Here is a 17,491-nt window from a genome sequence, read left to right as displayed (position 1 = left end):
CCTTGGAAGATTGCATTGGTTTTGTGTAGTTGTTGGCAACATGGCGAAGCAAAGCTCAGTTTAAGGAATGTATCCATCCTAGCATGATCCAGTGCTATCATTGATCTTAGGTGTAGATTAGATTTCTCTAAACCTTCAATCCCTTTTTTTTTTCAAATCAAGTAAATTTCCACGTTCCAGTTGCATTCAAGCGTTCATGTACAACGTAAGTTCCCCTCGTGATTCCGACAATATCACATCAAACCATTGAGTTATCCACACGTCAAGACCTGACCGTAGAAACCTTGGAGTCACCTTGTATGATCACATATAGTAGCATTCGAGAGGATTTTGTTCAAGAGAGGATAAAATACTTGTATTTTATTCTGTGTATGAAGTGCATAAAAAACACATCAACTGTAATGTCCCCTTTTAGGATTCACCTAATTTAGCCTTGAGATAACAATTCTAACTTAAAGTGGAAGTTATAATATATTAATAAATATAATTTTATCAAAACTGAATACTATTCATTATAATATTTAACTTAAGATTCTAAGACTAGTTTGGAAGATAGAGCTTATCTTGATAGTGTCCTCTGATTTGTATACTTGACACATATGCCTCAATGTTATAAATTGTTGCTACATATGATTTTCTTATAGATTAGTCTTCAGTCTGGTGTATAGATTTTATATATATTATCTGATTTATTCCACTGTCTTCATATAATTCTCTTCTTATATCATATTCGGTTCTACTATATAAATTATTAATTCCCTATTGCCTAAAAGCATTAATTATATTTAGTGGCTGTGTGGGCAGACTGGTCTGCCACTGCATATGAAATTAAGAATGATTGTCATACGTATTGCAGTCTATATTAATATTAATATTAAATTCTGAATAAAAACATTATCAGACTTCATATATTTAGCATACATATTAAGCCATCCCCATGCATACCACCAAGAACAAGGATGTTACTGCCTAATAACAGTTCTAATCTGATCTGATCATTTCCAATCCATTCGATGGTTGCAGATAATATATCTTTCCTCTCCTTTTTCTCCTCCCGTTGAGATTGAATTCAATTGTCTTCTTAAATGATTAGAGGGATGTGATTAAAGAGACATGTCCTTTCCTAACCATTTCTCTTCTTATCTTTAATCGCTGTCATTATCCTCTAAATCGTATCTCTTCTCATGTGCCTCGTTTGAATAAATCCTTTATTAACGTGCCTCTTCATAAACTATTATCGATTAATACTCTTCCCTTGATCAACATTGTAATTAGCATTGGTTTGAATGATGGCTGCCATCTCAAATATTAATCGGTAGATTTATAACCATAAACAAATCACATCTCTCATAATTAACGGTTATTTGACTAATCGAAGTCATAAATCTCTTTTTTGTTACTTACTCCTTAAATCAACAATCTTAGTCATCAATTAAGTTGCTATCTTCTTCCTTAGGATGATCGATCCCCATTAGTCTCTTTATTTCTGTAATCGATATCCTTAAGATTACGACATTATGATGTGGTTGGTTTACTAACAGTTCATTGTTTGAACTTCATTGAAGTCGCTAACCTTTTAATAACCGATGCCTTGTTTAGCCTTTCATATTTTAATTTTATTATTATTTATTATCCAATCTTGGTTTGGGAATGAGAAATTACAGTGTAATATAATATTAATTTAAATATTTCAAGAATATTATTATTGATATATAAATATTAATTAAATATTTAATAATTTCAAATAATCATTTGTTGGTAAATATTATATTAATTAATAATAATAATTGCTTCGTTTTTTTTTTCAAATCAAGTAAATTTCCACGTTCTAGTTGCATTCAAGCATTCATGTACAACGTAAGTCCCCCTCGTGATTCCGACAATATCACATCAAACCATTGAGTTATCCACACGTCAAGACTTGACCGTAGAAATCTTGGAGTCACCTTGTATGATCACATAGAGTAGCATTCGAGAGGATTTTGTTCAAGAGAGGATAAAATATTTGTATTTTATTCTGTTTATGAAGTGCATAAATAACACATCAACACACAGAGCAATAGGTTTGAATAGATTTTGTGATGACCCCATCTTTGCAACTACAATATAATAGCAAGAAACCCTTATGTGCTCAAGGAGTGGCAGACCTTGTCATGCCCCCTCCTTGATCCTAAATGAAATAATTATTATTTTTAATTAATTACCAAAGAATGATTATTTGAAACCTATTTATTTATTAACTTAATATTTATTACTAATAAATATTCAAATAAAAATAAATTAATATGATATTTATTAATGAAGGATTAATTAAAATTATTAAATATTATTATTTAATTAATATTCATTAATAATAATATTCTGAAAATATTCAAATAGAGTAAATTAATATTATTATAAACATTACACATGTTTATAACGACGTCTATATTAAAGGGAGACTTGAGAAGTCATTTGTTAGAACTAACAATAAGCAATGAAGCAAACAACCATTATTATGGAGTTTAATAATACGAAGACAGCGATCTAAATTAAAACAATGATATAAAAATATTTTGTTAATACACCAATGAAGTGATAATAATATCGACTAATTAGTAATTAGTCTTTAATATCAATAATCGTCTCATCAATCCCTTATCGTAAAGTGAAGAATCACTATTGAGCAGTGGATATCAATCTAAGAAATACTAATCGAGCATATCAATATTTTGGCGATAGTAGTTTGGGGAGCAAACGTTTCACGGCAATCATATTTAGTTCGACATTATAATTAATTAAGTGACTATAGTGTTGACCGAATAATATATCATCTCTTCGTTATTTTATACGTAGTCCAGTTCTGAACACCAATACGACTTATCTATGGAGCAATGGAGTTGCAAGCTAGACGTTGAGCAAAGTATGGAATTACGGTGAATTATTGGCACGAGCTTCCTTCTACCATCACGATACTTTGTATTTCTATATGGAGCTATTAACGAAGAACATCAATTAGTCAAACACTTAAACAAACAATCATTAAGTTCTATGTTTGTCTTTAACCTATCTGCTTATGTTAACAGGAGATGCAATATGATTATGGAGAGACACATCACTTTGATTCTCAAATGATGCAGCCATTCCCTCTTGCGAGATACAAAAGGGAGATCAAATTCGTTCTATCAAAGGGGGTGCTAAGACAGGGAACGAAGGTGGTGTATCCACCATTCTCCAAGGCCTTTTAAGAAGGATTAAGCAAGCATGAATAACATCCACCCATATCGCATGGGCACAAAGATCAAGATCAGACACAGAAGCATACTGAGACATATCCTCTCCTTCAATCATCGTATGGTCATAGGGAGATAAGACTGGAAGAACGATCAGACATTATACCCAAATATATGATTGCTCAAATGCATGGTCATAAGCACGGTATTCCAGAAAAGCGATTAGACACAAGTACTAGGAGCAGAACCGTAACTGTGTGCAAATACATTTATATAGGAATTCAATCGATTTCATAAGTATCCACAACATTTATAATGATATATCGGCTCAGTCCACTTGTATGCACAATGACACTCCAGTCATCACGGATAAGAGTGAAAAGTAATTCGGATTCTGAAATAGAAGGCTCAGGTAAGTTATGCTAAACTCTAACCAAATGAAATATTAATGGCACAAAGGATGATATTGAATCAAACATAAGAAATAATAATCAGGCATATTATATCAAGAATATATATATATATAGTCCAAGGGGTTGAGCTTAACTGCCTAAAACATTGGGTTCTCACTGTGGAGACCCAAGTTCAACTCCCAATAGGGACATCTGAAGTGAAATTCTAAGTTGTGACTCTTGGTCTTCCATAGGATGGGGAAGGTCTTGGGGTCAATCTAATGGAACTCTAAGCTGTGACTCTTGGCCTTCTATAGGATGAGAAGGTCTTGGGGTCAATCTAATCAAACATAATAATAATAATTCAAATATATGTAATGGGGATGGGGCCTCCTACTGTGTCCCCACTGGTTCATAGCTCCAGTCAAAAGCTATTCAAGCTTAGGCCAATTACCAATCAAAAAAAAAAAAAGAATATATATATATATACATTTCTCACCAATAACTTCATAAAATATATGGTATATATTAACGTGTCATACTAAATTTATAACAGTAATGCATAGGGATGTGTTTAATACGTATGCTTAATATATAGGAAGTCTAATAATGATTGAATGCAGAATATTGGGAGGAATATTAATATAGACTGCAACACGTATGATAGTCTTTCTTAATTTCTTAAATAGTGGCAGACCAGATCTGACGCATGGTCAGATCTGTCTGTCCATACCCCCCACAAGATATATTATTGCTTTTTAGGTAAGGATGGTATTATTAATTTATATATATTTGGTAATTAGAAGATACATAAATATTGGATAAGATAATTCAATTCCTTTATTTATATTCAGGTCTGAAAAGGATAATAGATTTATCTATATAATAATTGACAGTAAGATAGTGGCAGTATTGGTGGCATGCACGGTGATGTGTTCCATAGTTGAAAATCTCGGACTCGCCTCGGACTCGGCAAACCAAAATTTTGGACTCGGACTCGGACTCGTGAAAGACTCGCGAAAGACTCGGCAAAGACTCGGCAAAAAAAAAAAACCGTAGTTTTACAAAAAAACATAAAGAAATTAATGCATTTAGAGAACATAAAGAAATTAATGCTGATTTTTCCTTCTTCCCTCTACTCCTCCAAACCCTTCTAACCTGCTCCAGCCAAAAAAAACCCAAATTGAAGTCAAAAAATGAAAAAAAAATTGGTTTTAAGCCCCACGGGCGTGTTTTTTCTGGGCCCGCGAGTCCCTGTGAAAGACTCGCGAGTCCGAGTGAAAGACTCGCGCGAGTCTTTGCGAAAGACTCGCGAGTCTTTCACAGGGACTCGCCTGGACTCGCCACGCGAGTCCTAGGCGAGTCGACTCGGCTCGCCAAAGGACTCGCGAGTCCGTGGCGAGTCCGAGGCGAGTCAAAGAGTTTTAAAACTATGATGTGTTCAATATGATGAGTAAGATTGGAAGCTCGATAATGATCATATGCACTTGCAGAATTCAATAATAGTATAAATATAGATATTAATATAATAATTATTGTAGTATCTTTTAGAAACTGTTATGCAGTAATGCAAAACAATTCATATAACTAGTTATTAATAAATATGTAAATGTTTTATAATGAATCAGAATAAGATCAATTATGTAGTATGGTAAATTAGCAAGTACTTGATAGACAAAGGAAAGAAAGAAAATCACAGATTTGATTCACATTAAGATAGACTTGTCTCTTAGTCAAGTTAGTTCAAGTCATAAGTACATAGAAATAGATTAATTATGGTTATAACAGGTCTAAAGTTAGTAGGGGACATTACAGACCTTGAGCACCATCAGATAATTAGAAGGTAGTTAGAAGTAAGGAAAATCGTGAAGTCTTATAAATAAGACAATTTTCCTTAGTGGCATTAAGAGATATAAAGATGATATAACAAGTTTAACAATGCACATACTATGATTAACTATGGATAGCCAAATCATATGATCAACAAAGATGGGCCAACATCCTTTATTGCTTATGAAGACATCAAATGCTTTGTTTGAAAGGGACAATGATCAGCAGTTAGTAGAAGCATAATACAATGTAAATTTGTTCAATGATAAAAGGCAACACTTATGATGCAGCAATTACCATTCAGTTGGACCAATGATTACATTGTTTAAAGTTGTGACTTCATGAAAATGAATCATTAACACAGACAAGGCCCAAACGGTGTTGTTAAAAAGAAGCAAACACTAATGAAGCAATCCACTATAGTGATTAATATGCTCATAAACCTTAAGGAGGCGATTCATATTATGGTAGCGACTATATTCTATAAGGCAGCAGTGTTAATTAAGCAATGATGATTACCTTTTAATGATAAAGTGAAGCAAATAAATAAGAGGCCACGATCAAGATTAAAAAAGCTGCGATCAGCTTGAAGAGCAAGCAAGGAGAAACGTCGACTCATATTGTTAATTAGAATCCGTTGAAGATAGTTGCCGACTCATATTGGTTAAGCACTAACAAGTACTTGTCCTAAGCATTAGAAGATAATCTGTTTATGGAGATTAAGGAATCAATTAGACACCACCTTTCACTCACAACCAGTACGGACAGTCAGTCGCATCCTTTCAAAGGAGAAACCGAAGTATACATAGGGATAGGCTTTCAATAAGAAGGGCATCTAATAAGTTTATCTTTTATTTTCTTATCCAGTTTGGATCACTTAGTTTGAGCAATTGCTTTTGGCACACATCGGTTGCATAAGGAACAATATTTATATCGGGAACAACACCTCTATTCATTGTTGCAAGTACATAATTTTATATCAGGAACAACAACATATCACTGCAAAGTGATATCAACATTTACATCTGCACATTCATATTGGTACATCAGATATCACAGCCTATAAAGCTTTATAGCTATCTTCATAAGGAGGATCATTGCATGGTTTACATCAGCACATCAGGAAGAGCAAGGACCACTTCACATCTGCAGATTCATCAAGTCACATAAGGAGTGTACTCGACATAAAATGCCTATTGTTATGTTTGATAATTTTGGTTATCCGACAATGTATTAATTAATGGTATTAAGTGGGTTGTCACTCTCGGGTAGTTACGTGTCCGTTGGTTGACGGTTGTGTTCCTCTCGGCAAATGTCGGGTCCTTTGTGATCCTTGGCCGATCATCTCTGATCTTCTTCTCTGCAATAAGTTCATGTGCGAATAAAGATATATTTCATCCCTATGTCTGGTATGCATTGTTATTTGTATTATTATTTCCTGTATTTAATTTATCAGATATAGCAGTAAACATTTTGGCGTCGTTGCCTTAAAAGAAATCAGGTCAGCCTTGAGTGATTCATGCCCTTTGACTGCAATAAAGGTGAGAAGAGGTCACAAGGTGGTCAAGACCAAGCGATTAGGTGTTCGTCGACCCTCGATTGGAGGGAGCACAGGGACAAGTTGGACCTCGGAAGTACCCAAAGTGTTGGGACACTAGAGGTGGACGTGTAGAGGACGTGTGCGTGGTCGAGAGTTCAAGGGAAGCACCAAAACGTAGCGGTTAGAACAGTCCACCCAGGTCTGACACACTTGGAAGTACACGAAGTGTTGGGGATGTTGGAGGTGGACGTGTATTGGACGCGTGCGCGACCGAGAGTGTTGGGAAAGCACCGAAACGTAGCAGTCGGAATAGTCCACCCAAGTCCGGTACACAAGGGAGTAAGCGGGCTAGAAACTAATTTGTACCATATCAAGAATTTGCCGCTCGTTGAAGAACTGAGAATAGGGAGGCTTGAGCCGAAGACTCCACGGGGGAGAGAGTATAGAAACGAAGAAGGCGACCAAGGTGTAGAAGACGCAGAAGGTGGACGCGTAGAGAGCTCGCACGTGGAGAGTGCAAAAGAGGCACACGAACGCGAGCGAGGGTCTGATCTGGTTGAATACACATGATACCTTTCGAGTGAAAACAATCATGAACACCCAAGAGAAGCAGAAACTTCCTAAATTTATAGGGGATGGATTAGAGGATCTCGCATGCCATTGCAAGACCTGCATAACAATATGGGAGGCGAATGGTCATAATGACTAGGATTATTGGTTGAAGGCATTCCCCTCCACCCTACGGGGAATTGCCATTGACTGGTATACAAACCTAGCAGCTCAATACAAAGCATCATGGAACGGGCTAAAAAAGGCATTTCAAGAAGAGTTTAAACTGCTGAGAGATGACAATGAAATTGTTGTAGAAATTTACAACACTAGGCAAGGGAAGAATGAGAACGTGCAAGCATAAAATCGTAGGCTCAAAGAACTGTTGAACAAGATGGAGAACCAGCTAGCCGATGGGTTGAAGAAGAGGTGGTTCACTGAGGGATTGATCCCCTCGCCGTGCAAGAAGATGAAAGTAGTGCCTCCATCCTCGTATTCCGATGCTTACAATCGGGCGATGGACATTGAGAGTGAAAACAAAACATCCTCTCGAGGGAAGAGGAAGACTGATGATGATGAGAGCACCGAAGGTAGCGGTGATGAAGAATCCAAAATGATTCAAGCCCTATGACAAGATATGATGAGAATGATGAAAGAATTGAAGGCAGAGAAAGGAATCAATAAAGAAAGCAATAAACTATGATGTATTGAATGCAAAAGTGAGGGGCACACTAAAGGTAATTGTTGTAGAAATATGTTTTATGAAATTTGCCAAGTGCTAGGTCATTCAATCAAGGAGTGCCCATACAATTTGAAGACGAGAAGTACACAAGTACTCTTCACACAGGGAGAGTCCACCCCATCGAAACCACATAACGTTTCGCTAGGCAGTTATCAAAACCAACGAGGGCGAAATCAGATACAGTTAGACTCCAGAGGACGTCCTATTATACAACACAAACAATGTAGTGAATGGGGACATTTTGGGAGAGATTCCCAAAATATGACAACGTACAATTATTGTGCACGAAGACACCAACTGTTCGAAGCAAAAAGGTATTAATATGTTGGATGTGGAGGAACAAGACGAGGCAGTTCTGGCAATCACGAGAGCACAAACGAAGAAGGCGATGTACTCGGACCCATGTATGGAGAAGTAACAACTCTGAGAAGCCAGAGTAGAATTAGAACAAGTGTTGGCGAGGGAATGAATAACCTCCAACAGAACTGCAAGTATGTCATTGCGATTAGAGTTAGAGAAGAACATAGTTTGGTAGGTGTTATAGACAACCATGCCCATCAAGGTGATAGACCTTCTTTAAACTATGCCGCAACTGGGAATGGCAATTACCAACATAGTCGGTAACAACTACTCCAATCATCAAAAGCAGGACAAGCCACAAGAGAAATTGACAGAGAAACTGCCATGTGCAGGGGATGGGGTGAGTGACTAGATGTTGTTGATGATGAGCATTGGCAGGAAGCCAACCATTGTGGAGATGGAAATTATGGGAATGAAATTAACAAACACCATCATCGATGGAGGTTTGGGAGTCAATGTACTACTAGAGGAAACTTGGAAAAGTCTTGGCAAACCTACACTGTGGCTTCCAACCTTCAACTTGGTGGGGGTCGACTAGCATGGCATTAAGCCATGGGGACTTTGATGGGACAAAAGGTAATAAGTGGCACACAACTCTTCTTCCTAGATTTTGTCGTCATCCCATTAGAGAAGAAGGCATACGAGGCTCTCCTCGGGAGAGGGTGGTTAATCATTGCGAAGGTAGCGTGACACACTCTCCATTGAGAGTCAGGGAAGGAAGTACGTCATTGACCTAAGGACTCAGGTGGTGAGTGAAGAATTGGCATCTTCAGACTTAGAGTCCGAAGACAGAGAGTGGAGCACAGAGGAAGGAAGGGGATGGAACAAAATAATGAAGGGGTATTGGAATTGGAAGATTACTGAGAGGATGAAACTAGTTCCTTGAATGGACTATTCCACTGGCAAAAGGAGGACTACAAGGTATTTTCGCTAACGTGTAATTTTCTTGAAGCTACAAATCTTGGTGAAAAGAAACCAAAAGCGTGTACAGTTATGGTCAGTACATTTGATAGTATGAAGATGGAAAATGGGAGGAAAAAGTAAAAGGAATCAAAGAAAATAAAAAAATTTAGAAGGCAAAATATGGAGTTGGCCAATGAGAAAATATTTAATAATGGAGGTGCCAAATTGGTACGGGAGGGGAGGAGTGAGGCTATACGAAGAGACAAGGAACAAAACCCTCAGCTGTATGGGTTTGCTGGGAGACCGTACATGGTTAAGGAGGTACACTTGCCGAATGGGATTGAACAAGTGTCATACACAAGAGAGGGGGTTTAACCTATACATTAAATGTTTTACATGTGCAGGGAGAACACATCGTTTGAATTGGAAGCTGAGTCATATGTGAGGGTTGTGAAGGAAGACATAGGGCAAGTAGTATGGCCGTACGAGCCAAGGATAGCGTACGTAGTACGACCATACGTGTGGGAGTAGCACTAGAGAGCATTGGTGCAACCATACCCGCACACGACCATTAACTCTTGTTACCGGCTATACGGAGAGGACATCAGGTCGTACGAGCAAGAGGAGGCCACATGGAGCTTGGGAGGCTATACGAGGGGGAAGTCATACGTCACATGCATCAAGTTGAACATGTCATACATGGAAGAACGGGTGCCGTACATGGAGGAGAAATAGGTACTACCCGGGGAGGTGTCGTACAACCCACATGCGCTAGGAGATATGCTGCACGAACAAAAGAAAGGAAGATTATATGCCTTAGTGAAGAAGCCATACACAAAGGTTAGGCCATATACAAAGGTTAGGCCGTATGCAGGGGAAGTCATACTGCACAAAGGGAGAACTGGTACGCTGTACGCAGTTGCAATAAAAGAGTCGTACGTGAGCACCATCAACCCGTATGTAAGCAACACAACCGTGCAGACATGGGTACGGGTGGAAGGTGGTCCGTACGCCAAATGGATCAAGATATATGAAACTGTATGTGAGGAGCATCAAATTGTACGAAGAGGGTATCCAACTTTGGTCGTATGTAAGGACAAGCCTAGGTCGTACGGGTCTACCATTGAACCGTATAGGAACATAGGTGTATAGGGTGTACGTGGCGAAGAGTAGACCGTACGTGTTGTGTTTCAGATTGTATGCAATTTGTATTAGACCTTACGTGATGCGTATCAAGCTGTACTTGAGGTGAGGGGAGTTGTATGTGGTCAGAATCAGGTGGTAGGAACAAAATCTCTATTTTATGGCTTCACCAACATTGTTTTTGGCATCTTAAAAATTCAAAAAATTGATGTGCGCCATGGAGTTCTGTGTTGTTCTGAAGGTCATAATTTGATGTTGGCGGCGGGGGTGCTGCCCCTTGACCTTGCCTTGTACCATGGTAGCCTTAGGACCTTGTGAGGGGCGTTGCCCCTTGACCTCGCAAGGGGCACTACCCCTTTACTCCGTTGGGGTTATTGCCCCCAAACCCCCATTTAATTTGGCAAGTGTACTACAAGTTGGGGTTGTCTAGTCCAAGTCATTGTCTACACTCTTATCATTAGTCTTCTCGAATATTACTTGATGTTTACTTGTCATTTGGAAGACAACTTTTTCTTTTGGGGGGGGATGATGTAGTCATTAAATGCCTATTGTTATGTTTGATAAATTTGGTTATCCGACAATGTATTAATTAATTGTATTATGTGGGTTGGCACTTTTGGGTAGTTATGTGTTCGTTGGTTGACGATTGTGTTTCTCTCGGCAACTGTCAAGTCCTTTAAATATGTTGTGTACCGCCAAGGAAGGTAGTATGGTATAGTCTGGTCAATTATGATCCTTGGCCGACCATCTTTGGTCTTCTTCTTTGTAATAAGTTCATGTGCGAATAAAGATATATTTTACCCCTATGTCTAGTATGCATTGTTATTTGTATTATTATTTCCTCTATTTAATTTATCAGATATAGTGGTAAACAAGGAGCAGTAGACTTCCACATCAATATTTGCATGCATTCAAGGCACCCAATCAGACACAACCATCATCAAATACTGTGGATTCACATTGAGATATTAGGAGGGGATTTACATTAGTAATTCTAGCAAGACATTCAAGATTCTTTTGCATATTTACTCATTTTCAAATTTGAGATAGCAAGTAATCTTATTATTTAATAGACCAAATAATTGTGCATATATTTTATAATTATATCAGAGATAGCAACAATATCAGTTATATTTCATAATTAATATCATTTGCAAAGTAATATCAACATATAGTCAAGATCATTAAGGAAAGAAATCTCTTGCAATTGATCTTTGCAAGTTAAATGTCCCTATTGCATAAGTTATAAAATAAGGGGACATTACAAGTGGTAATTAGAGCATTGCATTTTGTGGTTATACTGCATTATTCCTAAAACGGGACATTACAGATTTAGAGAATTAGCTTCTTCTCTTTTAGGAATAAGAGCCAGGAACATATCATTCATGGCTTTCAGTATTTGTTTATTCCTTTGCGACTCTAACACCACCTCTAAAAGATCAAATTTGATAATTTCCCAATTCTTGGTAGAATTCTATCGGGAAGCCATTAGGCCTAGGGGCTTTCACTTTCTTCATTTGAAACACAATCTCCTCTAGTTCAGCTGAAGAGATGGGTCTAAAAAGAGAATCATTCATCTCATTAGAGACCAATGAAGGAATATTGTCCAAGATAATTTTTCTTCATCCAATGTAGGGGGAGAGTCCTCTTTGAATAAGGAGGAATAGAATTGGAAAGCCTCCTGCGAAATCTTCAAATAATTAGAAAGTTGAATCCTCGTGGAAGACATCAGAGAAGTGATCATGTTTCCTTGCCTTACATGTTTGATTGAATTGTGGAAAAAGGCAGTGTTTTTGTCTTTGTCTCGAAGCCAATCAATACGAGATTTTTGCTTCTAGAAGATCTCATCACGTAGTTCGCACTCCAACTCTTTAACAACTTCAAATTCCTCACTATGGTTCCCCTTGGTGAACCCATGATCTTTAATCTGATGGGTAATAACATCCAAATGGGATTGAGCAGCCAATTTAGCCAAAAAAACATTACCAAGACACTGCCTATTCCTCTTCTTAAGCTTAAATTTAACATCCAAATGGGATTGAGTAGCTGATTTAGCCAAAAAACCATTACCAAAACACTGCCTATTCCACCACTTAAGCTTAAATTTAAAAAATTGTAATCTCTTGACAAAGGAATACATTGCCGTGCCAAAAACTAGCTCCCCTAAACGCCACCATTTTGTCATAAGATCCATAAGAGAGGGATCCTAGAGCCATATAAGCTAAAAACTTGAGAGAACAATTTTTTGTGACTCCAAAAAAAGTAGCAAACAATTTAATTAGCTAGTGATCTAATCCTCTCCAGTCAATTTTTTTTGATTTGGTAACCCAACTGTCACCAACCCAATAGTTCAAGACCAAAACTATCTAGCCTCTTAGAGATAGAATCCTTCCTCCATCTTTGGTTATTCCAAGTGTACATGCCATTATTAGGCTTTATGCCAACCAATTTCAAGCTAGCAATACTATCCCTGAGAAGCCCAGATGAAAGCTCTAACTTGTTCACACCACCCCGCTTCTCCTTAGGGCTGGAGATAACATTAGAGTCTCCCTCTAGGATCCAAGGATAAAAGGGGGCAAGGGACTGGACCAATCAAACATGAGACCAAAGCAGAGTTTTTCTTAGTTGGTTTGTTGGAGCATACATATTAGTGAAATGAACAACTTCTTTTGATTCCATATTTAAAGTGGCCACCAAAATAGAGGATCTACAATAGATCCACCAAAGTGGTGCAAGTTTCGTGGGCCCCATAAGCAAGTGACACCACTTGAATTGCCTTGAGCCCCTATACACTACCAATGACCCGTAACCCAAAGTTTGGAAGTAATGTTGAGCATACCTTCCACTAACAACTTAGACTTTTGAATGAAGACAATATTTGGCAAACGAGCACAAATTAACTCTTGAATAGCCTTTTGTTTGGGGGTGCTATTCAACCCCCTTAGATTCTAGGAAAGGACAATCATCTTTGGAAGGAGAGAAGTGCAAATCAATGGTTTTAACTGACCTTGATTCACCAACGTCTCATTTGTTAATTTCACTTTCTCTTGATATTTCTTACTCCCCACCTTGGGAGGCTTCTCTGGTGCACCTTTTTTGAAGGTCTTTCGTCGAAGTCCTAAAGACAACTGATTTTTGCTTCCACTCCCTGAAATAGGGACCTCTTTTTTAGGAGGAGAAACTAGAGGGGTCACACCGGCTTGCTCCTTGTTTCCAACAACCTCTAGAACACTATAATCTGTAGGAACCAAATCTGTTTCCATTTGAGCCTCCAAAATTTCAGCGCGTTGAATATCTATCTCACCTGATTTGACCTACTCACTTCCCATAGGCTCCAATCCAGATTGAAGCCCTTCATGGATCAATACTTGCTGGTCATTTTTTTCCAAAGCCTCAAAGCGATTTGATATTTCATCTGTTTGCCTATCCTTGAGAGTCTTTTTCAGCTCTCTTCCCTCATTATAGGGTTTTATTGACACAAAACCATCATTATCTACAACCTCCTCAATAATAGGAGCTTTTCCTTTATCCAACTTTGGTGTTGGCTGAGGAGGCTTATTAGTTTGGATACCAAAAGGATTGATCCTAGGACACCTTTGTAAATGACCATATTCGTGGCATACTTGATAGCAAAAAGGAAGGGCTTGGTAATCAAGCTCTTGAGTCCATGATAAAAATCCTAACCAAATTTCAATAGAATCTAGCAAAGGGTTTTTAAATCAATTTCAGCACAGATATGTGCTTAAGAATTTACTTTTTTGTCCATCGTTTGTTGCGAAGGGCTTGTAGGCTTGCCTGACAACATCGCAACCATGTGAAGAATATCATTTTTTCAAAATTCTAATCGGAAACAAGGAAGGCAAACCTAAACAAGTATTCTAGATTGGAGCTCCTCAGTTGGATTAAAACCAATATGCTAAAGTTTGATAAACAGGCCAACCTGATTGTAGAAATACAGCCCCCCTTCAAAGGCCTTATTACGATCCGCCAAATTAGAGAACACCAAAAAGTAGCTATTAGTTGCAAGCATCACTTCCATGTCCCCTGTAGGGTTTCAAGTATGCCTTGCCTAGGATTCAAGTAAGGGTAAAGACACCAAATCCCCATAAATTTGCATATTAGAGCATGATTAACCAAATAAGGAACATCCTCTTCCACAGAGTCTGGTTGGATCACTAGAATCGGCCTATTTTGTCTCCTTTCAAGACACCTGTTCACTTTTGAAATACAAGGGCCTCTAGGCACAGCATTTCTCTCTCAAAGCTCGTCTTGCACACAATTTGAAGAGGGGATCTCTCTATCAAGAGCATCTTGAAAAGAAAACTTAGAACCATCATGTGGCCCATTCCCAAAACCCATGGCCACAAGGCAGATAAGCAAACCCTACCCTGACTAAACCATACAACACAACAAGCAAAAAAGTGCAGAGAAAAAGGTTGACGCCTCGAACTCTAGCGCAGCACCAAGACACCCACGAAGAGAAGGAGAAAATCCTCAAAATAACTGCAAACCCTTCTCTCCCCACGCCAAAACTCCAAGCCACTGAGCCGAAGCCACACACCCATGCCAAAACACTATATGCGCCCCCCTCATATGCACAAAGCACAAAAAAAGCAGCAGCAAAGCCATGGCTAGGGCTTGAAAGCCCTAGCTTGTGTCACATAGGCTCTCACACCCAATGCCATCCTCCAAATTTCAAATAATCATGCGTATTCAGAATTATTTGATAATTAGATACCTAGCATACTATTGGGGCCATATACACGATGAAATCACTACCCATATGTTCATTCTTGGTCCTAATCACCCGGCATTTACATCTACTGTTTTTAAATTTTGTGGAATTCATCACTTATAATTCATATAAATAACATAAAGAAGAGCTTTGATAGTAACAATTGAGCTTGCAACATTAGCAAGATAATTCATTGTATCGCTTACTTTCATTGCTTTTGATTTGGAAGTAGATGAGGATTTAGAGGAGAGCTCAGTAGCTCATGTAAGGATGAAGAAGAAATGTAGAGGATGGAAGACTTTTCCATTTATTATTGGTACTTTAATAATTTAATTTATCATCATATGGTAAACCTATTTAAATTGAATAATTTATATTTGTTGTTTTTAGTTGGAGAAACAAGCCTATGTACTGCAGCAATAATCATATGCAAACATGATTATTTATTCAATCACATGGTTCAAGGTAAACAGCATTGAAGCTGTGTATATTGTCAACATATCCAGCAAATGGAATGATCTTTCTCCATTGATTGGGGAATTTCTTGTAAATGTATATTTGGCCTGTGTGAAGGATTGGTTATCTATCTCTCCGTGGCCACTTTTAAGTCACAGTGTTATAATTTTACAGTCTTTGTCATCTTCTGCCATCAATTTCTTGTTTGATTGGATGGTTCAAATTTCTTTTGTGGAAGAAATACACTTGCCCTTTAAATTGCATACCAAGTCTGGTATTTGTTTTTTGAACTTACAATTTTTTATCAATCAACAGTTAATGTTATAAACTTGTAAGGTCATTCTATTGGTATGACATTTTTGGAATCACAAAGTATTCTAAAAGCTGCTCCTTCTTCATCTTCCACCATCCATTTCCTGCGTAATTAAACAGATTGGATTTCTTTTTGAGAAGAAATAAACAAATCTCCTGAATCATTTACCAAGCTTAAAATCTCATTTTTGATCTTTGGTTGACTTCAAGATTTCTATATAAATGCATTTTTGAATATAAATGTAAGGACCAGCTGTTTAATGTCCATACACTATGAGCTCCCTTTATATGCTCTACACTGGCTTGAAACAAATCAAGTTGCATTCTGTTCCTACTGTTGTGTGTGCCATACAATGTTATTCTTTTGCAACATTCTTTGGTCTTGTTGTTGGCTTTACATCATTCTGTGAATGCTTTTTTAGCTTAAAATATAAGGCTAGAGTCCTTTCATGCAATTCTAAACTGGATTTTTCTCTTAGATCAAGTCAACAATGTGAAAATTATCGATTTTAACAGATTATATATTCTTTGCCAGACGATGGGTGTTAGAGCGGCGGTTGGCTTCTTCAGATGTATCAGAAGAAGAACAGATGAATCTCATCAAAGATCTGGAAAGGAAGGAAACTGAATACATGCGTTTAAAACGACACAAGATGGGTGTAGATGACTTTGAGCTATTGACTATTATTGGTAGAGGAGCTTTTGGTGAGGTAATTTAGCTTTTCTGTGCCGTGTAAATTTCTTATGCTCTTTCTGTAGAGGTTAATTTTGTTTGAAAGCCACTATATATTGGGCCTTTGTGCTCAGTTCAAAATCAATATTTCAAAAATTATAATTTGTATGAAATTATCTTGTACATAGTTATTTTATTAACTGATGTTCTTAAGTTGCATTTTATGTCAAAACTGACATATTTGTAAGCCATGCTTGGGTACCCAAGCATTGGCTCAAAATTAGCTAGACACATCCCTATTACATCTTCATTAAGCCGGAGGCGTATTACACTCACGTTATGGATGTAAAAACGTTTGTCAGTAAAAACTAGAATCATTTAATTTGACGTGTTTGTGACACTTAAATGCATGAAAAACAAAATGTCATTTTATTATTATTTTTTAAATTTATATTATTTTTATTACAAGATCAGTACGTTAATATTCTTAATAAATATATAAAGAGAAAAAAATCTTTCTACATTGTTTTAAATATATAATATAATAAAATAATAGTATAATAATAGATTAGAAATAATATTATTAATTATGAGGGATCGAAAGTGTTCCTACATAAAATCCATTTTTTTCTCAAGGATAAATA

The 17,491-nt window shown here is 37.3% G+C and overlaps 1 protein-coding gene across 1 annotated transcript in view; it reads left to right on the top strand.

The window, feature by feature from the left end:
* The window catches only part of LOC131054234 (uncharacterized), a 139,789-nt gene that overhangs the window by 11,029 nt on the left and 111,269 nt on the right, over positions 1-17,491 (top strand). Inside the window, exon 2 of the mRNA XM_057988692.2 lies at positions 16,710-16,884. Coding sequence (XP_057844675.1) covers positions 16,710-16,884 — 175 coding nt within the window. The remainder of the gene's footprint in view (positions 1-16,709; positions 16,885-17,491) is intronic.

The sequence above is a fragment of the Cryptomeria japonica genome, chromosome 10 (genome assembly GCF_030272615.1).
Source record: "Cryptomeria japonica chromosome 10, Sugi_1.0, whole genome shotgun sequence".
Taxonomy (NCBI): Eukaryota; Viridiplantae; Streptophyta; class Pinopsida; order Cupressales; family Cupressaceae; genus Cryptomeria; species Cryptomeria japonica.
This window is presented reverse-complemented; position numbering and strand designations above follow the sequence as displayed.